Source organism: Heptranchias perlo, chromosome 40, assembly GCF_035084215.1.
Source record: "Heptranchias perlo isolate sHepPer1 chromosome 40, sHepPer1.hap1, whole genome shotgun sequence".
NCBI lineage: Eukaryota > Metazoa > Chordata > Chondrichthyes > Hexanchiformes > Hexanchidae > Heptranchias > Heptranchias perlo.
The window spans coordinates 18,226,297-18,248,713 of NC_090364.1; the positions used below are offsets into that span (position 1 = coordinate 18,226,297).

General features: G+C 46.6%; 1 protein-coding gene across 1 annotated transcript in view; it reads left to right on the plus strand.

Moving 5' to 3' along the window:
* The window catches only part of micall1a (MICAL-like 1a), a 102,136-nt gene that overhangs the window by 63,984 nt on the left and 15,735 nt on the right, over positions 1 to 22,417 (plus strand). The window contains exons 8-10 of the mRNA XM_067974717.1: positions 1,364 to 1,683; positions 15,387 to 16,105; positions 16,919 to 17,053. Coding sequence (XP_067830818.1) covers positions 1,364 to 1,683; positions 15,387 to 16,105; positions 16,919 to 17,053 — 1,174 coding nt within the window. The remainder of the gene's footprint in view (positions 1 to 1,363; positions 1,684 to 15,386; positions 16,106 to 16,918; positions 17,054 to 22,417) is intronic.

Below are 22,417 nucleotides of genomic sequence, written 5' to 3' on the forward strand. Positions count from 1 at the left end.
TATTAATGACTAGGGTGTACTAGGCACAATTTCAAAATTTGCAGATGACACAAAACTTGGAAAGGTAGTAAACAGTGAGGAGGATAGTGATAGACTTCAAGAGGATATAGACAGGCTGGTGGAATGGGCGCACACGTGGCAGATGAAATTTAATGCAGAAAAATGCGAAGTGATACATTTCAGTAGGAAGAACGAGGAGAGGCAATATAAACTAGAGGGCACAACTCTAAAAGGGATACAGGAACAGAGAGATCTGGGGGTTTATGTGCACAAATCGTTCAAGGTGGCAGAGCAGGTTGAGAAAGCGGTTAAAAAAGCATACGGAATCCTGGGCTTTATAATTAGAGGCATAAGAGTACAAAAGTATGGAAATCATGATGAACCTTTTTAAAACACTGGTTCGACCACAACTGGAGTATTGTGTCCAGTTCTGGGCACCGCACATTAGGAAAGCTGTGAAGGCCTTGGAGAGGGTGCAGAAGAGATTAATTGGAATGATTCCAGGGATGAGGGACTTTAGTTACATGGATAGACTGGAGAAGCTGGGGTTGTTCTCCTTGGAACAGAGATGGTTGCGAGGAGATTTGATAGAGTTATTCAAAATCATGTAGGGTCTAGACAGAGTAGGTAGAGAGAAACTGTTCCCATTGGCAGAAAGGTCAAGAGCCAGAGGACATAGATTTAAGGGGATTGGCAAAAGAATTAAAGGTAACATGAGGAAAAACTTTTTTACACTGTGAGTGGTTAGGATCTGGAATGCACTGCTCGAGGGTTTGGTGGAGGCAGATTCAATCATGGCCTTCAGAAGGGAACTGGATAAGTACTTGAAAGGAAAAAATTTGCAGGGTCCACGGGGCTAGGGCAGGGGAGTGGGACTGGCTGGATCACTCTTGCATAGAGCTGGCGTGGACTCGATGGGCCGAATGGCCTCCTTCCTTGCTGTAATCTTTCTATGATTCTATAATGTCAAGTCAGTGACGGAGAATGTGACCACTTCCTCAAAAGCAGGGTAAAGAACTAAACTCATGGGAGTATTGTGCCCAATAAAATAACAAGCAATTAAGCCAAAGCATTAAACTTGTAACTACATGTCTCGATAGGAAACAAGTGCAGGTTTGCTCTGCCATGTCAAACTAGAAATGCGACTACTTACAGGCTGAAGTGTTTGAATTCAATGCAGTGACCATATTAGTTTTAAAAGTTGCTTGGATATTTTTGCCTTGAGCACTGAGTCACAAAGCCCATGCCTGACCTTGCCATTTCTAACACCCTGCACTTTTAATTTATAAAAATAAAATGAGATCAGTTTGAAAGGAGGACGTGCCATTACCATGGTCTCTGATCGGTTATTTGTTTCAAACAGGAAAGGAGGAGATATCAAAGCTAAAGACCCTCCTTGGATTTCATTGGTAAATTCTGAGTCAAAAAGGCGGCGGCCCCCCCCCAGGCCTGGAGCACGACCAAACCCCGCCAGCACTCGAATGGAGAAAGGAGAGTCCCATTCCTTCAATCCATTTGAAGTGGATGATGAGGAAACAAATGTAGTGTCTGAGAAACTGCACAGCGCAGCGTCAACTGAGAATACTCCCAAAACAAGCCACCCATGGTATGGGATTCAACCAGCCAACAGCCCAAGGAGCAAGAAACGGCCTGCCCCCCGAGCACCAAATGCATCGCCCTCAGGTGAGCCTGACTGAGTTATTGCTCTCTCTGCCTGCTGCGGGGGGAGGGGGTTATATTCAATGTTTGTAGTATATTTAGTGGGGGGAATGTGTTCCTGGAGAGATAAATAGCCTTTTGGCAGCAATCTTTCCCTCATTCTTTCATGTGATGTCACCTGCAGAGATGTGTAGAGCAGCAGTGGTACTCAGTGATCGATGAGTGATTATCTAATGTGGGTTTGAAGAGCATCCCAATCAGAAGCCATCTACTGTTTATAAAATGACCACTCCTTTCCCCTTTAGGCATTTGGCCATATTTTCTGATCTGTGTATTTTCTTACCATTGAGCAGGGAGAGGGAGCTAGTGCTACAGTTTGTAGAAAATGTTCAAACACGTCCACCCCTGTCAGGGCACAGCCATTCCACAACTGAGCAGGGAGATACTGTTTAAAATAACCTCCCACTCCATGTATCACTAGGTTAAGCCCAGGTTAGCAGGTCATGGGTGCCTTGAGAAGTGACATCTAAGAAGTGAGCTCCTGGCTGAGTGCACTTTTCCCCGTTCCTGGGTCAGATCACAACTCTGCTGCTTCCTAGGTACATTAAGTTGATATCCACAAAGTGTAGCCATGGTCCAGAGGTGTCGCCCTCATCAGCTAAAGCCTCAAATCTGCCTCAGCCTTCATGTCTGGTGAGCTAATGTTCAGGTGTTGCTGTGTGCTGGTCTGTAGCTTAAGTTCCCGCGAGAATGCCCAGGGCTCAGTATAGTGGACCATGCAGTCTGCTGTGGTGGAAGATTTTGCCCTGGACCTGTTTGGTTCCAGCTTGAGATACAGGATCAGCTCTTGGTGCCAACATACAGTGCCAAGGTCTTACCCCACAGCTTGTTAGCAGATTCTTTCAGCCTTGGGCTTCATGTACTCACTATTGGCCACAATGCTGTTCAGTCTGTCATCCTTTGTGCTAATTCATTCTTTGGCCGCTAGTGAATCCCTTGTCCATAGGGTATTTCAGCACCAAGGGCTCCTCTACACTAGCTGGCAGGCTTTGTGGGTGTTGGTGCCTCTATTTTGGGAGCAAGCCGATTGTATCCAGAAGGAGCCCAAATATTTTCTGTGACAGTGGCTCCTCTGAGAAGAGAGTACGTTCTTGGTTTCTAGTCTGATTCTCTGGCTCTTGATCCTGCCTCCATATGCCAGCTCAGCTAAGCGTTTGGTTGGAAGACTCAGCTCTTCAGCATTGCAAGTTCTTATAGATTGAATTATAAAGTAGCAATGCCACCTCTGAGTCAGAAAGTCATAGGTTCAAGTCCAACTACACTGCACAAAAGCTACGCTGTCGGAGGTGCTGTCTTTCAGATGAAATGTTAAACCAACGACTGCCATGTTCAGGTGAATGTAAAAGATCCAGTGGCAATATTCGATGAAGAACTACGAGTATACCTGGTATACTGGCCAACATTCTACCCTTAACCAACACCATCAAAAGTAGATTATCTGATCACCTCTTTGCTGTTTGTGGGATTTTGCTGTGCACAGATGGCTGCTGCATTTGTCCACATGACAACAGTGACTAATTTTTCTTTCATTATCTGAGCCTGGCGCATATATGCAGTCCAACTTAATGCCAGAATTGCTGAGGCATTGGATGTACAGATTATACCTGCCCAGTTTGTTTTTCAGTGTTCGCCTGCCATTCGAACAGCTTCAGCTCCTTGTCAGAGTTTGGATTAACGAGACGCTGGTCACTGGCCTGGGAGTGTTGGCCAATGGTGTACACTTGCTTCTAAGGTTCATAGGTTATATCAGAGCCTTGTATGCTGATCAGTATTTTACCATCTTTAGAGATGGGAAGCTTCTCTTACCAATACGGCATCAGAGACTTGGCTCCCTGGGATAAAAAATATTCCGACAAATGAAGATGGTGTATTGGGTTCCGTGCCTTGGCTGTGGAATCATAGAATGATATTCTTTGAAAGATCTATCCAATTAGTCCCATTCCCCTGCCCTTTCCCCACAGCCCTGAAAATGTTTCCCCTTCAAGTATTTATCCAATTCCCTTTTGAAGGTTATTAGTAAATCTGCTTCCACCAGCCTTTTAGGCAGTGCATTTCAGATCATGACAACTCGTTGCATAAAAAAATTTCTCTTCATCTCGCCTCTGGTTCTTTTGCCAAATACCTTAAATCAGTATCTTCTTGTTACTGCCCCTTCTGCCACTGGAAACAGTTTCTCCTTCTTTACTCTATCGAAACCATTCATGATTTTGACCACCTCTATCAAATCTCCCCTTAACCTTCTCTGCTTTAAGGAGAACAATCCCAACTTAGAGTCATAGTCATAGAGTTATACAGCACGGATAGAGGCCCTTCGGCCCATCGTGTCCGCGCCGGCCATCAAGCCCAGTCTAATCTAATCCCATATTCCAGCATTTGGTCCGTAGCCTTGTATGCTATGGCATTTCAAGTGCTCATCCAAATGCTTCTTGAATGTTGTGAGGGTTCCTGCCTCAACAACCCTCTCAGGCAGTGAGTTCCAGACTCCAACCACCCTCTGGGTGAAAAAGTTCTTTCTCAAATCCCCTCTAAACCTCCCGCCTTTTACCTTGAATCTATGCCCCCTTGTTATAGAATCCTCAACGAAGGGAAAAAGCTCCTTAGTATCCATCCTATCTGTGCCCCTCATAATTTTGTACACCTCAATCATGTCCCCCCTCAGCCTCCTCTGCTCCAAGGAAAACAAACCCAATCTTCCCAGTCTCTCTTCATAGCTGAAGCGCTCCAGCCCTGGTAACATCCTGGTGAATCTCCTCTGCACCCTCTCCAAAGCGATCACATCCTTCCTGTAGTGCGGCGACCAGAACTGCACACAGTACTCCAGCTGTGGCCTAACCAGTGTTTTATACAGCTCCATCATAACCTCCTTGCTCTTATATTCTATGCCTCGGCTAATAAAGGCAAGTATCCCATATGCCTTCTTTACCACCTTATCTACCTGTTCTGCCGCCTTCAGGGATCTGTGAACTTGCACACCAAGATCCCTCTGACCCTCTGTCTTGCCTAGGGTCTTCCCATTCATTGTGTATTCCTTTGCCTTGTTAGTCCTTCCAAAGTGCATCACCTCGCACTTTTCCGGGTTAAATTCCATTTGCCACTGTTCCGCCCATCTGACCAACCCATCTATATCGTCCTGCAGACTGAGGCTATCCTCCTCGCTATTTACCACCCTACCAATTTTTGTATCATCAGCGAACTTACTGATCATACCTTTTACATTCATATCCAAGTCGTTAATGTAGACCACAAACAGCAAGGGCCCCAGCACAGATCCCTGTGGTACCCCACTGGCCACAGGCTTCCAGTCACAAAAACAACCTTCGACCATCACCCTCTGCCTTCTGCCACTAAGCCAGTTTTGTATCCAAAGTGCCAAGGCACCCTGGACTCCATGGGCTCGTACCTTCTTGACCAGTCTCCTGTGCGGGACTTTATCGAAGGCCTTACTGAAATCCATGTATACCACATCCACTGCGTTACCCTCATCCACACGCCTAGTCACCCCCTCAAAAAATTCAATCAAATTAGTCAGACATGATCTTCCCTTGACAAAGCCATGTTGACTATCCCTGATTAATCCTTGCTTCTCCAAGTGGAGACTAATTTTGTCCTTCAGAATTTTTTCCAATAATTTTCCTACCACTGATGTTAGGCTCACTGGCCTGTAGTTCCCCGGTTTTTCCCTACTCCCCTTCTTGAATAATGGTACTACATTAGCGGTTCTCCAGTCCTCTGGCACATCCCCTGTGGCCAGAGAGGTTCTGAATATATGTGTCAGAGCCCCCGCAATCTCCTCCTTTGCCTCACACAGTAGCCTGGGATACATTTCGTCCGGCCCTGGGGATTTTTAGGCCTGCTAAAACCGCCAGTACCTCCTCCTGCTCGATGTTAATATGTTCGAGTATATCACAGTCCCCCTGTCGTATTTCTATGTCCACGTCGTCCTTCTCCATAGTGAAAACAGATGCAAAAAATTCATTTAGAACCCCTCCTACATCTTCCGGCTCCACACACAGATTGCCATTTTTGTCCCTAATGGGCCCTATTTTTTCCCTAGTTATCCTCTTACCCTTAATATACTTATAAAACATCTTAGGATTTTCCTTTATATTGCTCGCCAGTGTTTTTTCATGGCCCCTCCTTGATCTCCTAATTTCCTTTTTAAGTATCCCCCTGCACTTTTTGTACTCCTCGAGGGCTTCCTCCGTCTTTAGCCTTTTGTATCTGCCAAAAGCCCTCCTTTTTTTCCTAATCCATTCTCGTATATCCCCTGACATCCAAGGTTCCCTGGAGTTCTTGGAACCACCCTTGACCTTTACGGGAACATGTTGCCATTGTATGGTCTCAATCTCCCTTCTGAAAGACTCCCATTGCTCCGATGCGGATTTTCCTACAAGCAGCTGATCCCTGTCCATTTTGGCCAGATCCTGCCTTATCCTATTAAAATCGGCCTTTCCCCAATTTAGAACCTTTATTTCCGGCCTCTCCCTGTCCTTTTCTATGACCACCTTAAATCTCACTGAATTATGGTCACTCTCACCAAAGTGCTCACCTACTAGCACTTCTTCCACTTGGCCGGCCACATTCCCTAGAATTAGGTCCAGTACCGCCCCCTCTCTTGTAGGACTTTCTACATGCTGGCTCAAAAAGCTCTCCTGGATGCACGTTAAGAATTTTGTACCCTCTAAGCATTTTACACTCTGAGTATCCCAGTTAATATTGGGGAAGTTGAAATCCCCCACTATTATTACCCTATTATTTGCACAATTTTCTGAGATTTGCCTACATATCTGTTCCTCTATCTCCCCCTGACTGTTTGGGGGCCTATAGTACACTCCCATCAAAGTGCTTGCCCCCTTTTTGTTTTTAAGCTCCACCCATATGGCCTCATTTGAGGAACCTGCTAATATATCATCCCTCCTTATGGCAGTAATTGATTCTTTAATTAATATTGCGACCCCCCCTCCTCTTATACCTCCCCCTCTGTCTCGCCTGAAGATTCTGTACCCCGGAATATTGAGCTGCCAGTCTTGCCCCTCCCTCAACCATGTCTCTGTGACAGCAACAATATCATACTCCCATGTGTTTATCAACACCTTCAGTTCATCCACCTTATTTGCAAGACTCCTTGCATTAAAATAGATGCCATCCAGCCTTGCCCTCACATATTTGCCCTGTCTTCCAAGCTGACTTGTTTTTTTCTCAATATTTGGCTGCACATCACCCCCTATTGTAGCTCCACTCTGTATCCCATCCCCCTGCCAAGTTAGTTTAAACCCCCCCCCCCCAACAGTGCTAGCAAACCTCCCCGCAAGGATATTTGTCCCGCTCTGGTTCAGGTGCAACCCGTCCGACTTGTACAAGTCCCACCTTCCCCAGAAGCAGGCCCAGTGATCCAGGAAACTGAAACCCTCCCTCCTGCACCAACTCTTTAGCCACGCATTCATCTGTTCTATCCTCCTATTTCTATACTCACTAGCCCGTGGCACTGGGAGTAATCCAGAGATTACAACCTTTGAGGTCCTGCTCTTTAATCTGCTACCTAGCTCCCTAAATTCTTGATGCAGGACCTCATCTCCCTTCCTACCTATGTCATTGGTCCCAATGTGGACCACGACCTCTGCCTGCTCCCCCTCCCCCTTGAGAATGCCCTGAAGCCACTCAGTGACATCCATGACCCTGGCACCAGGGAGGCAACAAACCATCCTGAAGTCACGTTTACGGCCACAGAAACACCTGTCTGTTCCCCTTACGATAGAATCCCCTACCACTATAGCTCTTCCACTCTTTTTCCTCCCAGCCTGTGCAGCAGAGCTACCCCTGGTGCCAGGAAGTTGGCTGCTGCTGCCTTCCCCTGATAAGTCATCCCCCTCAACAATATCGAAAGCGGTATATTTGTTTGAGAGGGGGACGGCCACAGAGGACCCCTGCACTGCCTGCCTGCTCCTCTTACTCTGCCTGGAGGTCACCCACTTACTTCCTGCCTGTACAACCTTTACCTGCGGTGTGACCATCTCACTAAACGTGCTATCCACGACGTTTTCAGCATCGCGAATGCTCCATAATGAATCCATCTGCAGCTCCAGTGCCGCAATGCGGTTTGTCAGTAGCTGCAGCTGGATACATTTCCCACACACGTGGTCGTCAGGGACACCGGAAGGGTCCCTGATTTCCCACATCGAGCAGGAAGAGCATAACACGAGGCTGGGCTGTCCTGACATGACTTACCCTTTAACTAATTAATTCAAATTAAATGAATCCCACCAATTTCACTTCAATTAAAAGGTATGCTCAAGGGCCCTTGCTGAACAGCAGTCCCCCACTACACAACAGAGACCCGAGAATCCACAAACTCTAACCTTAGACAAATTCAGCAGGAAAGTACTCACCAACCAATCACTTACCTCTTCCTTGGTGACGTCCCACTTTGGATTACTTTTTGCTTCTTATTTATCTTAGGTCCAGGAGTTAAGTCGCTGAAAACAAAATATAAAAACGAACCTACCCTTTCAATTCCCTCTACCCCCCAAAAGGTTAGAGGAGGTGGGAGGGTGGGAGTCACTACTAGTGTAGTGTCTCGGGATTAGCAACCGCTCCACCTATATACCAATGAATTGGCCCCGCCCCCTGCCTTTGAAAAAGCCGCGAAGCTCCTTCCCCGCTGGGGAAAAAGACTCACGTAGGTGAGTTTAATTACTCACCTCAGGCCTCCGCTGCTCCCTTTATCGACTCGCCAATCACCTACCCGCTGTCCTGTGACGTCAATCCTTGTTTTTTTCACCGATTGCCTCTCTGTGCGGGTAGGCCCTCGAGCCTGGGCCTTTAGTAGTCTCCGAGTCCCGCGCTCTCTCCTAGGTCCGCTCCCGCCTGTAGCTCCGCTCCGAGTGCTTCTCCAATCTCTCCACATAACTGCAGTACCTCACTCCTGGAACCATTCTAGTAAATCTCCTCTACACCCTCTCCAAGGCCTTTACATCCTTCCTAAAGTGTGGTGCCCAGAATTGGACACAATACTCCAGCTGAGGCCTAACCAGTGGTTTATAAAGTTTTTCCTCACTTTTGTACTCTGCCTCTGTTTATAAAGCTAGGGATCCTATCTTTTTAACAGCCTTCTCAACTTGTCCTGCCACTTTCAAAGATTTGTTTCCGTACATTCCCAGGTGTCCCTATTCCTATATTCCTACACCCACTTTAAAATTGTACCATTTAATTTATATTGCCTCTACTCATTCTTCCTACCAAAATACATCACGTCACACTTCTGAGTTAAATTTCATCTGCCCATTCACCACTCTGTCTACTATCCTCAATGTTTACTACATTTCCGAGTTTTGTGTTGCAAACTTTGAAATTATACCCTCTACACTCAATTCCAGGTCATTAATATATATCAAAAAGAGCAATGGTCCTAATACCGACCCGTGGGGGACACCACTGTATACTTCCCTCCAGTCTGAAAAACAACCGTTCACCACTACTCTCTGCTTTCTCCCTCTTAGCCAATTTCATATTCAAGCTGCCACTGCCCCTTTAATCCCATGGACTTCAATTTTGCTAACAAGTCTATTACGTAGTACTTTATCAAACACCTTTTTCAACCATAACTTTATCAACCACACTACCTTCATCAACCCATTCCGTTATTTCATTGAAGAACTCAATCAAGTTTGTCAGACACAATTTTCCTTTAACAAATCCGTGCTGGTTGTCATATATTAACCCATATTTTTTCCAAGTGATAATTAATTTTGTCCCAGATTCTGGTCTCTAGAAGTTTCCTCACCACCAACGTTAGGCTGACTGGTCTGTAATTGCCGGGTTTATCCCTCTCCCCTTTTTTGAAGAGGGGTGTAACATTTGCAATCCTTCAGTCCTCCGGCACTGTCCCCGTATCTAAGGAGGATTGGAAGATTGTGACCAGAGCTCCACAATTTCCACCCTTACTTCCCTCAGTAACTGAGGATGCATCCAATCTGGACCAGGTGACTTTTCTACTTCGAGCGCTGCTAACCTCTTTATCTATTTTAATCCTATCCAATTCCTCTACTACCTCCTTTACTGCGACATTGGCAGCATCCTCTTCTTTCGTGACAACAAATGCAAAGTACTCATTCAGTACCTCAGCCATGCCCTCTGCCTCCACAAGAAGACCTCCTTTTTGGTCCCTAATCAGCACCACCCTTCCTTTGACTACCCTTTTACTGTTTATATATTTATAAAAGACTTTTGGGTTCCTTTTTATGTTAGCTGCTGTTCCATTCTCATACTCTCTCTTTGTCCCTCTTATTTCCTTTTTCAGTTCTCCCCTGTACTTTCTGTATTCAGCTTCGTTCTCTACTGTATTATGAGCCTGACATTTATCATCAGCCTTTTTTGTTTTATTTTAATCTCTATATCTTTAGCTTTCACAAGGTGAGAGACTAAGAAATATTGGTATTCAGAGGGATTTGGGAGTCCATGTACATAAGAAATAGGAGCAGGAGTAGGCCATACGGTCCCTCGAGCCTGCTCCACCATTCAATCAGATCATGGCTGATCTTCAACCTCAACTCCACTTTCCCGCCCGATCCCCATATCCCTTGAGTCCCTTAGCATCAAAAAATCTATCAATCTCAGTTTTGAATATTCTCAATGACTGAGCATCCACCCCTCGGGTAGAAAATTCCAAATATTCACTACCCTCTGAGTACATGAATCACAAAGTTAACATGCAGGTACAGCAAGCAATTAGTAAGGTAATTAGACTTTATTGCAGGGGGGTTGGTGTATAAGAGTAAGGAGGTCTTGCTGCAATTATATAGGACTCTGGTGAGACCACACCTGGAGTATTGTGTATAGTTTTGATCTTCTTTCCTCAGGAAGGATATTTTTATTAGGTAAGGGCATCAAGGGATATGGAACAAAGATGGGTAAATGGAGTTGAAGTACAGATCAGCTATGATCCAGTTGAATGGGCTCGTGAAGCTGAATGACCTGCTCCTGTTGCTACGTTCCCAATTTTTCCATACTGGGTTTTTCCATCCCAAATTAAGTTGCTTTATTCCTTTGCATGCACAGTTAGTTCTGCCAGCAAAGAGGTACCTGTTCGGCACATTGATGACCTTCATTGTGTACACTCAGAATGCAGTGGGTGCACTGGATATTGGAGTGAGGGCTGCAACCCTGATCCTTGTTGGCGCAGACTTTCTTGTGAACTTCACAAGCCTAGAAAATTTACGGCACAGAAGGAGGCCGTTCGGCCCATCATGTCCGCGCCGGCTGAGAAACAAACCACCCAGCTTAATCCCACTTTCACACATTTGGTCGGTAGCCCTGCAGGTCACGGCTCTTCAGGTGCACATCCAGTTATTTTTTAAATGAGTTGAGCGTTTCTGCCTCTCCCACCCTCTCAGGCGGTGAGTTCCAGACCCCCACCTCCCTCTGGGTGAAAAAGTTTTTCCTCATTTCCGCTCTAATCCTTCTACCAATCACTTTAAATCTATGCCCCCTGGTTATTGACCCCTCCACTAAGGGAAATAGGTCCTCCCTATCCACTCTATCTAGGCCCCTCATAATTTTGTACACCTCAATTAAATCTCCCCTCAGCCTCCTCCAGGGAGGAACTGAAGGAAATCAGTATTAGTAAAAAAAAATAGTGCTAGGGAAATTAAAGTGGCTAAAGGCTGACAAATCCCCAGGGCCTGATAATCTACATCCCAGAGTACTAAAGGAAGTGGCCCTGGAAATAGTGGATGCATTGGTGGTCATTTTCCAAAATTCTATAGACTCTGGAACAGTTCCTACGGATTGGAGGGTGGCAAATGTAACCCCACTATTTAAAAAAGGAGGGAGAGAAAAAAACAGGGCATTACAGACCAGTTAGCCTAACATCAGTAGTGGGGAAAATGTTAGTCTATTATAAAGGATGTGATAACAGAACACTTGGAAGGCATTAACGGGATTGGACAAAGTCAGCATGGGTTTATGAAAGGGAAAGCATGCTTAACAAATCTACTGGAGTTTTTTGAGGAGGTAACTAGTAGAATAGATAGGGGAGAACCAGTGGATGTGGTGTATTTGGATTTTCAGAAGGCTTTTGATAAGGTCCCACACAAGAGGTTAGTGTGCAAAATTAAAGCACATGGGATTGGGGGGAGTATACTGGCATGGATTGAGAATTGGTTGACAGACAGGAAACAGAGAGTAGGAATAAACGGTTCTTTATCCGGGTGGCAGGCAGTGACTAGTGAGTACCGCAGGGATCAGTGCTTGGGCCCCAGCTATTCACAATATATATCAATGATTTGGATGAGGGAATGGAATGTAACATTTCGAAGTTTGCAGACGACACAAAGCTGGGGTGGAATGTGAGCTGTGAGGAGGATGCAAAAAGGCTCCAATGTGATTTAGACAAGTTGGGTGAGTGGGCAAGAACATGGCAGATGCAGTATAATGTGGATAAATGTGAGGTTATCCACTTTGATTGTAAAAACAGAAAGGCAGATTATTATCTGAATGGTGATAGATTGGGAAAAGGGGAGGTGTAACGAGACCTGGGTGTCCTTGTACACCAGTCGCTGAAAGCGAGCATTCAGGTACGGCAAGCAGTTAGGAAGGCGAATGGTATGTTGGCCTTCATTGCAAGAGGATGAGAGTACAGGAACAGGGATGCCTTACTGCAGTTGTACAGGGCCTTGGTGAGACCACATCGGAGTATTGTGTGCAGTTTTGGACTCCTTATCTGAGGAAAGATGTCCTTGCCATGGAGGGAGTGCAACGAAGGTTTACCAGACTGATTCCTGGGAAGGCAGGACTGACGTATGAGATGAGATTGGGTCGACTCGGCCTACATTCACTAGAGTTCAGAAGAATGAGAGGCGATCTCATCGAAACATATAAAATTCTAACAGGACTAGACAGACTAGATGCAGAGAGGATGTTCCCGATGGCTGGGGAGTCCAGAACCAGGGGTCACGGTCTCAGAACTGAGATGAGGAGAAATTTCTTCACTCAGAGGGTGGTGAACCTGTGGAATTCTCTACCACAGAAGGCAGTGGAGGCCAAGTCATTAAATATATTCAAGAAGGAGATAGATATATTTCTTAATGCTAAAGGGATCAAGGGATATGGGGAAAAAGCAGGACCAGGGTACTGAGTTAGACGATCAGCCATGATCATTTTGAATGGCGGAGCAGGCCCAAAGGGCCAAATGGCCTACTCTTGCTCCTATTTTCTATGATTCTAAGGAAAACAAGCCCAGCCTATCCAATCTGTCATCATAGCTAAAATTCTCCAGTCCTGGCAACATCCTCGTAAATCTCCTCTGTACCCTCTCTAGTGCAATTACATCTTTCCTGTAATGTGGTGACCAGAACTGTACACAGTACTCAAGCTGTGGCCTAACTAGTGTTTTATACAGTTCCGGCACAACATCCCTGCTTTTATATTCTGTGCCTCGGCTAATAAAGGAAAGCTTTCCATATGCCTTCTTAACCACCTTATCTACCTGTCCTGCTACCTTCAGGGACCTGTGGACATGCACTCCAAGGTCCCTCACTTCCTCTACGCTTTTCAGTAATCTCCCATTCTTGCATCCAAGTATTTCTTCCACTGACTATAAGAACATAAAGGGCGGAGAAAGAAAAAGCCATTTGACCCATCAGGCCCTCTCCATCCAGAGTCTGCGTATGATTATTCTATCACGGACCTGAAAACAGCAGCAAGCAGTGGCGCCCCCTCGTTCCCCCTTCTCAACGGATTTAAATTCAGCACCTTTTAAAGGTGCCAAGTGCCCCTAAATCAGCTCCCTCCTTTGAGAGTCTGTTTCACAAATACAATCCTGTGGGAGGGAAGTTCTTTCTCATCTCTAATTTTACTGGAGGCTTGTTAATTTTAAACTTATATCCTCTAACTCTGAACCCATTGTCCAAGCTTAATAGTTTGCTTGCTTCAACATTATCCATATGTTTGATCGTTTTGAAGGCATAGATCAAGTCCCCTTTCAGTCTTTTCTCCAATGAAAACTAAATTTAGTAGCTTGAGCTTTTTTTCATACCTTTCATACCTGAGGCCTGGATCATCCTGACCACCCTTCTCTGAATCCTTTCTAATGTGTCTCTATCCTTGGTGAGGTTGGGTGACCAAAACTCCTCCCCCCTTGCCCTGCCCCCTCCCCCCTTGCCCTGCCCCCTCCCCCCTTGCCCTGCCCCCTCCCCCCTTGCCCTGCCCCCTCCCCCCTTGCCCTGCCCCCTCCCCCCTTGCCCTGCCCCCTCCCCCCTTGCCCTGCCTTCCCCCGTTGATATGCTCAGTGTTAGTGAAACTTGTTCCTGTCTGCATCATCCTACCTTTATCCAAGTTAGAATCTGTTTGCTGTACTGCAGCTCATCTACATAATTGTCCCAATCTCTCTCGATAGTTTTTTGTCATCAGCAAAGGTAATAACCCTAACCCTAACCACAAATATTAAAAGCAACAGGGGGCCCAGAACTGGCCTCTATGGTTGTCTTTCCCCGGGAAGATTATTTCCCATTTTTCACCAGTATGTTTTCTGTTGCTGAGTCAGGTCTGAGTCCCCCAGACAATTTGTCACCGACTCCAGAAGCCTTAAACTTACCTACCACCCTTACAAGAAACTTTGTCGAATGCGGTTTAAAATTCAAAATAAACTCCATCTGGTGGATTGCCCTCCCCCACAAGGTATGGCCTATATTATTTCTGAAGTGATGCTGACTGCTCCAAGTGATACCGTTTCAGGTCTGCATTCGATATTCTGTCAGGTACAGTGGTGCTGGTCACTTTGAGGAGCGTGCTCATGCTGCCCAATATCTGATAATAGGTTATTGTAACCCTCAGGTGGAATAATAGGAACCTCCTGTGATCTCTTGCACAAGCCCTCACTAGCACTTGTCCAGCCTTTCTGAAGGTAGACTTCCATCACATGGCATTGCAGGAAGAAGTGCCTCTGCTTCAGCGACTGTGCTACTCCCAGCGATGCCCCCCTCCCGCTCCAAGAGGGGCCTCCACATGAGGGGCAGCAACGATTGTTTTACAGCCGGTGGCTGCTCGTCTCATTGGATTTTTGAATGAGACTGCGAGGGAGAGCCACGTTCCTGCCAAATTCACAGATAATTTTCTCAGCAGTCTGAGGATTGCAGACAAAAAAAATAAAACTGGTATACATGTCAGTGTAATAATACTCAGAGAGCCAGATTTGGGGTAAAATCTATTTCTAATCAGCTTCTCGATCTGTGAATGTTACAGCGAACTGCACCATGATTTTACAAACTGGAACTAACAATGGCTGAAATTTGTGCATTTTTTCGTATCATGAAGGTGTTTCTTCTAGTAGCCCCTGCAGGATGCAGTTGGGTTTATTTCATTCTTTGACATCTTAAGAGAAAAAAGCTGAAGGATTGCAATGTGTAAAATATCCCTGTTGAATATTTTTAAATATTAAACCCTCCCACAGAGACCTTCAATATCTTGTTAAATGGTGCTACACTGTACTTCTGGTATTACGTAGAATGTGAACGTTAATTGATCTGTTCTCTCAACGAACCGCCTTTGAAAGCTTTAACAACAGCTTGTGTTTATATAATGGCTTTAGTGAAATGAGCACGCATTTTCAATTTATAGTTTTCATTTCATTCTTGAGCTTGCGGGACTAATTCAGAATTATTCATCTCTTTCAGCCCACCGCTCGGTCCAGTTTCCTGCTCACGACTATTCCTTCTCCGAAACGAGCCCTTCCCCATCCCTCAGCATGGAGAGCATTTCAGGGAATTCTGGAAAGTCCACTCCAGAACTGCACAGAAGGTTTGAAACTGAAGCAGCGGAGAACAGTCCAGCAGGAGCCAGCGAGATTCCCACAGTAACCTTTGAGAGTCCTGCGTCAGCCAGCGAGATTCCCGCAGTGACCTTTGAGAGTCCTGCGTCAGCCAGCGAGATTCCCGCAGTAACCTTTGAGAGTCCCGTGTCAGCCAGCGAGATTCCCGCAGTAACCTTTGAGAGTCCTGCGTCAGCCAGCGAGATTCCCACAGTAACCTTTGAGAGTCCTGCGTCAGCCAGCGAGATTCCCGCAGTAACCTTTGAGAGTCCCGTGTCAGCCAGCGAGATTCCCGCAGTAACCTTTGAGAGTCCCGCAGGAGCCTTTGAGAGTCCCGCAGGAGCCTTTGAGATTCCCGCAGTAACCTTTGAGAGTCCCGCGTCAGCCGGCGAGAGTCCCGCAGTAACCTTCGAGAGTCCCGCATCAGCCAGCGAGAGTCCCCTTTCAATGACTGGGAGTCCTACACCATCCAGCCATCACCGATCTCCACCTAAACCTCCAACAAATCGTAGCCCTATCTTATCTTCTCATCCATCCCCTGAATCAAACAGATTAAAACACTCCTGCACTGACCTCCAGCCAAAGGTAGGTTCAAATGGTGTTGGATAACTGGATTGTAGAATGTATCTCCTGCCAGGGCAGAAATCACCAGGGATGTCAGAGCCTGTTTTACATAGATTGCCTCCTGGAGCAGCGTAAAGTGGGTTCCTGTGTGCGAGGCAGCTATCAGAAGCAGGTTATTTATTTACATTTTGAGACACTGGGGCCGTAGCACCGACCCTGGGGGGCAATCCATGTGTTGCTGCCCACTAATCCGAGAATTCCCTTTTATCCCCTGTGTCTGCCTCCAATTCATGCACCTCATTTTAGCTAGCAGTCTATTGTGAAGCATGCCTTGGTTGAACAGCTCAGAAGGACAGACCCTTCAATGGCACAGTGCTCCAAGTCCGTGTGTTTGGACCTGTTTTCAGTATCTCACCACCAGTTCCTGTGCTCCCTTGGCATGCACCTTGTATGTGCAGGTTGCATAGCTGAAGAAGGTAGTTGGAATTCTTTTTGTAGGTGTTGTACTCCTCATTCTTTGGAAGAAATTGGACCTCAGTATATTAAGGTGTCTCCCAACCATCCCTCGATTCCCTATATGGTTTTTCTGGTGCTGACTGGAGGTAGCGAGTTTAGTTTGTGTGAATTATTTTGGGCTATGATCAGAACAAAGACTTTCACAGTGAAATGAAGGAAGACTGCTGAGCCAGAATGACAGAGTGACACGTGAGCTCTGTTCCCCTGTGTGAGACAGTATCCTGTTTGTACACACACGTCTCAGAGCTGGAATTGTCCCTCCCACACATCACTCCCACTGTCCTTGTTCAGGAAATTAAATAGTGTTTGTTTTTGCAGTCTTCTTGCAAAGAAAATCCGTTTAATAGAAAATCCACTCCAGCTGGACTAGCTGCCCCACTCAGACCGCAGAAAGGGCCAAAGCCTGCTCGACCACCAGCACCTGGCCATGGATTCCCATTAATTAAACGCAAGGTAGGTGTAAGACTTTCAACTTCCTGGTGGCAGTGAATGTTTTACTTCAATTTCTTGCAGTGAAATCTACACCTCTAATACAAAGAATCGCTGACATTTCATAAGTTCTTGCTTGTAAAATTCTAGTCATGCTAGTCCTGTGCCTTGTACTCTCCTTGCAGTGCTTTGGACGCCGTATACTAACATTGATGAATGGCACAGCAACACATGAGCATTTTTAAATTGTATTTGTTTCCCCTCTTTGTTCCTTGTAGGCCACTCACACCCAGAGACTTGTCAGCCAGGCTGTGAAAGGCTAGCTTGAACACAGCTTCATGGACACTGTCCACTAAAGGAAGAAAGAACTTGCATTTCTATCGCGCCTTTTACGACCACAGGATGTCCCAAAGTGCTTTACAGCCAATGAAGTACTTTTGAAGTGTAGTCACTGTTGTAATGTAGGAAACGCAGCAGCCAATTTGATGATGACCAGATAAGCTGTTTTTAGGTGTTGGGTAGTGGGTAGATATTGGCCAGGACACCGGGGAGAACTCCCCTGCTCTTCTTTGAATAGTGCCATGGGATCTTTAACATCTACCTGAGAGGGCAGACTGGGCCTCGGTTTAACGTCTCATCGGAAAGTTGGCACCTCCGACAGTGCAGCACTCCCTCAGTACTGCACTGGAGTGTCAGCTTTGATTTTGTGCTCAAATCTCTGGAGTGGGATTAGGTGTCAGCTGTGGCTCAGTGGGTAGCGCACTCTCTTCTGAGTCAGAAGGTTGTGGGTTCAAGTCCCAGTCCAGGGACTAGAGCACAAAAATCTAGGCTGACACTTCAGTGCTGTACTGAGGAAGTGCCGCACTGTCAGATGGGACGTTAATCATGGAACCATAGAAAATTTACGGCACAGAAGGAGGCCATTTGGCCCATCATATCCGTGCCGGCTGAGAAACGAGCCACCCAGCCTAATCCCACTTTCCCGCATTTCGTCTGTAGCCCTGCAGGTCATGACTCTTCAGGTGCCCATCCAGGTACTTTTTAAATGAGTTGAGGGTTTCTGCCTCTCCCACCCCCTCAGGCAGTGAGTCCCAGAGCCCCACCATCCTCTGGGTGAGAATATTTTTCCTCATTTTCGCTCTAATCCTTCTACCAATCACTTTAAATCTATACCCCCTGGTTAATGACCCCTCTGCTAAGGGAAATAGGTCCTTCCTATCCACTCTATCTAGGCCCCTCATAATTTTGTACACCTCAATCAAATCACCTGTCAGCCTTCTCTGTTCCAAGGAAAACAACCACAGCCTATCCAATCTTTCCTTATAGCTAAAATTCTCCAGTCCTGGCAACATCCTCGTAAATCTCCTCTGTACCCTCTCTAGTGCAATTACATCCTTCCTGTAATGTGGTGACCAGAAGTGTGCGCAGTACTCAAGCTGTAACCTAACTAGTGTTTTATACAGTTCCAGCATAACATCCCCGCATTTGTACTCAGGTACGGTAGCATAGTGGTTATGTTACTGGACTAGTAATCCAGAGGCCTGGACTAAAATCCAGAGTCATGAGTTCAAATCCCGCCACGGCAGCTGGCGAATTTAAATTCAATTAATTAATTAAATTCAATTAATTAAATAAAAATCTGGAATTAAAATACTAGTATCAGTAATGATGGCCATGAAACTACCGGATTGTCGTAAAAACCCATCTGGTTCACTAATGTCCTTCAGGGAAGGAAACCTGCCGTCCTTACCTGGTCTGGCCTATATGTGACTCCAGACCCACAGCAATGTGGTTGATTCTTAATTGCCCTCTGAAATGGCCTAGCAAGCCACTCAGTTGTAAAATATCGCTACGAAAAGTCACAATAAGAATAAAACCGGACGGACCACCCGGCATCGGACCACTAGGCACCGGACACGACAACGGCAAAACACCAAGCCCAGTCGACCCTGCAAGGTCCTCCTTACTAACATCTGGGGACTTGTGCCAAAATTGGGAGAGCTGTCCCACAGTCTAGTCAAGCAACAGCCTGACCTAGCCATACTTACAGAATCATACCTTTCAGCCAACGTCCCAGACTCTTCCATCACCATCCCTGGGTATGTCCTGTCCCACCGGCAGGACAGACCGACCAGAGGTGGCGGTACAGTGATATACAGTCAGGAGGGAGTGGCCCTGGGAGTCCTCAACATTGACTCTGGACCCCATGAAATCTCATGGCATCAGGTCAAACATGGGCAAGGAAACCTCCTGCTGATTACCACCTACTGTCCTCCCTCAGCTGATGAATCAGTCCTCCTCCATGTTGAGCACCACTTGGAGGAAGCACTGAGGGTAGCAAGGGCACAAAATGTACTCTGGGTGGGGGACTTCAATGTCCATCACCAAGAGTGGCTCGGCAGCACCACGAGCTGGCCGAGTCCTGAAGGACATAGCTGCTAGACTGGGCCTGCGGCAGGTGGTGAGCGAACCAACACGAGGGAAAAACTTACTTGACCTCGTCCTCACCAATCGACCTGTCGCAAATGCATCTGTCCATGACAGTATTGGTAGGAGTGACCACCGCACAGTCCTCGTGGAGATGAAGTCCCGTCTTCGCACTGAGGACACCATCCAACGTGTTGTGTGGCACTACCACCGTGCTAAATGGGATAGATTCAGAACGGATCTAGCAGCTCAAAACTGGGCATCCATGAGGCGCTGTGGGCCATCAGCAGCAGCAGAATTGTATTCCAGCACAATCTGTAACCTCATGGCCCGGCATATTCCTCACTCTACCATTACCAACAAGCCAGGGGATCAACCCTGGTTCAATGAGGAGTGTAGAAGAGCATGCCAGGAGCAGCACCAGGCGTACCTAAAAATGAGGTGCCAACCTGGTGAAGCTACAACTCAGGACTACATGCATGCTAAACAGCGGAAGCAACATGCTATAGACAGAGCTAAGCGATTCCACAACCAACGGATCAGATCAAAGCCCTGCAGTCCTGCCACATCCAGTCGTGAATGGTGGTGGACAATTAAACAACTAACGGGAGGAGGAGGCTCTGCAAATATCCCCATCCTCAATGATGGCGGAGTCCAGCGTGTGAGTGCAAAAGACAAGGCTGAAGTGTTTGCAACCATCTTCAGCCAGAAGTGCCGAGTGGATGATCCATCTCAGCCTCCTCCCGATATCCCCACCATCACAGAAGCCAGTCTTCAGCCAATTCGATTCACTCCACGTGATATCAAGAAACGGCTGAGTGCACTGGATACAGCAAAGGCTATGGGCCCCGACAACATCCCAGCTGCAGTGCTGAAGACTTGTGCTCCAGAACTAGCCGCGCCTCTAGCCAAGCTGTTCCAGTACAGCTACAACACTGGCATCTACCCGACAATGTGGAAAATTGCCCAGGTATGTCCTGTCCACAAAAAGCAGGACAAATCCAATCCGGCCAACTACCATCAGTCTACTCTCAATCATCAGCAAAGTGATGGAAGATGTCGTCGACAGTGCTATCAAGCGACACTTACTCACCAATAACCTGCTCACCGATGCTCAGTTTGGGTTCCGCCAGGACCACTCGGCTCCAGACCTCATTACAGCATTGGTCCAAACATGGACAAAAGAGCTGAATTCCAGAGGTGAGGTGAGAGTGACTGCCCTTGACATCAAGGGTACAAAATTCTTAACGTGCATCCAGGAGAGCTTTTTGAGCCAGCGTGTAGAAAGTCCTACAAGAGAGGGGGCGGTACTGGACCTAATTCTAGGGAATGTGGCCGGCCAAGTGGAAGAAGTGCTAGTAGGTGAGCACTTTGGTGACAGTGACCATAATTCGGTGAGATTTAAGGTGGTCATGGAAAAGGACAGGGAGGGGCCGGAAATAAAGGTTCTAAATTGGGGAAAGGCCGATTTTAATAGGATAAGGCAGGATCTGGCCAAAATGGACTGGGATCAGCTGCTTGTAGGAAAATGGGAGTCTTTCAGAAGGGAGATTGAGACCATACAATGGCAACATGTTCCCGTAAAGGTCAAGGGTGGTTCCAAGAACTCCAGGGAACCTTGGATGTCAGGGGATATACGAGAATGGATTAGGAAAAAAAGGAGGGCTTTTGGCAGATACAAAAGGCTGAAGACGGAGGAAGCCCTCGAGGAGTACAAAAAGTGCAGGGGGATACTTAAAAAAGAAATTAGGAGATCAAGGAGGGGCCATGAAATAACACTGGCGAGCAAAATAAAGGAAAATCCTAAGATGTTTTATAAGTATATTAAGGGTAAGAGGATGACTAGGGAAAAAATAGGGCCCATTAGGGACAAAAATGGCAATCTGTGTGTGGAGCCGGCAGATGTAGGAGGGGTTCTAAATGAATTTTTTGCATCTGTTTTCACGATGGAGAAGGACGACGTGGACAGAAATACGGCAGGGGGACTGTGATATACTCGAACATATTAACATCGAGCGGGAGGAGGTATTGGCGGTTTTAGCAGGCCTAAAAATGGATAAATCCCCAGGCCCGGACGAAATGTATCCCAGGCTACTGTGTGAGGCAAAGGAGGAGATTGCGGGGGCTCTGACACATATATTCAGAACCTCTCTGGCCACAGGGGATGTGCCAGAGGACTGGAGAACCGCTAATGTAATACCATTATTCAAGAAGGGGAGTAGGGAAAAACCGGGGAACTACAGGCCAGTGAGCCTAACATCAGTGGTAGGAAAATTATTGGAAAAAATTCTGAAGGACAAAATTAGTCTCCACTTGGAGAAGCAAGGATTAATCAGGGATAGTCAACATGGCTTTGTCAAGGGAAGATCATGTCTGACTAATTTGATTGAATTTTTTGAGGGGGTGACTAGGCGTGTGGATGAGGGTAACGCAGTGGATGTGGTATACATGGGTTTCAGTAAGGCCTTCGATAAAGTCCCCCACAGGAGACTGGTCAAGAAGGTACGAGCTCATGGAATCCAGGGTGCCTTGGCACTTTGGATACAAAACTGGCTTAGTGGCCGAAGGCAGAGGGTGATGGTTGAAGGTTGTTTTTGTGACTGGAAGCCTGTGGCCAGTGGGGTACCACAGGGATCGGTGCTGGGTCCCTTGCTGTTTGTGGTCTACATTAATGACTTGGATATGAATGTAAAAGGTATGATCAGTAAGTTCGCTGATGATACAAAGATTGGTAGGGTGGTAAATAGCGAGGAGGATAGCCTCAGTCTGCAGGACGATATAGATGGGTTGGTCAGATGGGCGGAACAGTGGCAAATGGAATTTAACCCGGAAAAGTGCGAGGTGATGCACTTTGGAGGGACTAACAAGGCAAGGGAATACACAATGAATGGGAGGACCCTAGGCAAGACAGAGGGTCAGAGGGATCTTGGTGTGCAAGTTCACAGATCCCTGAAGGCGGCG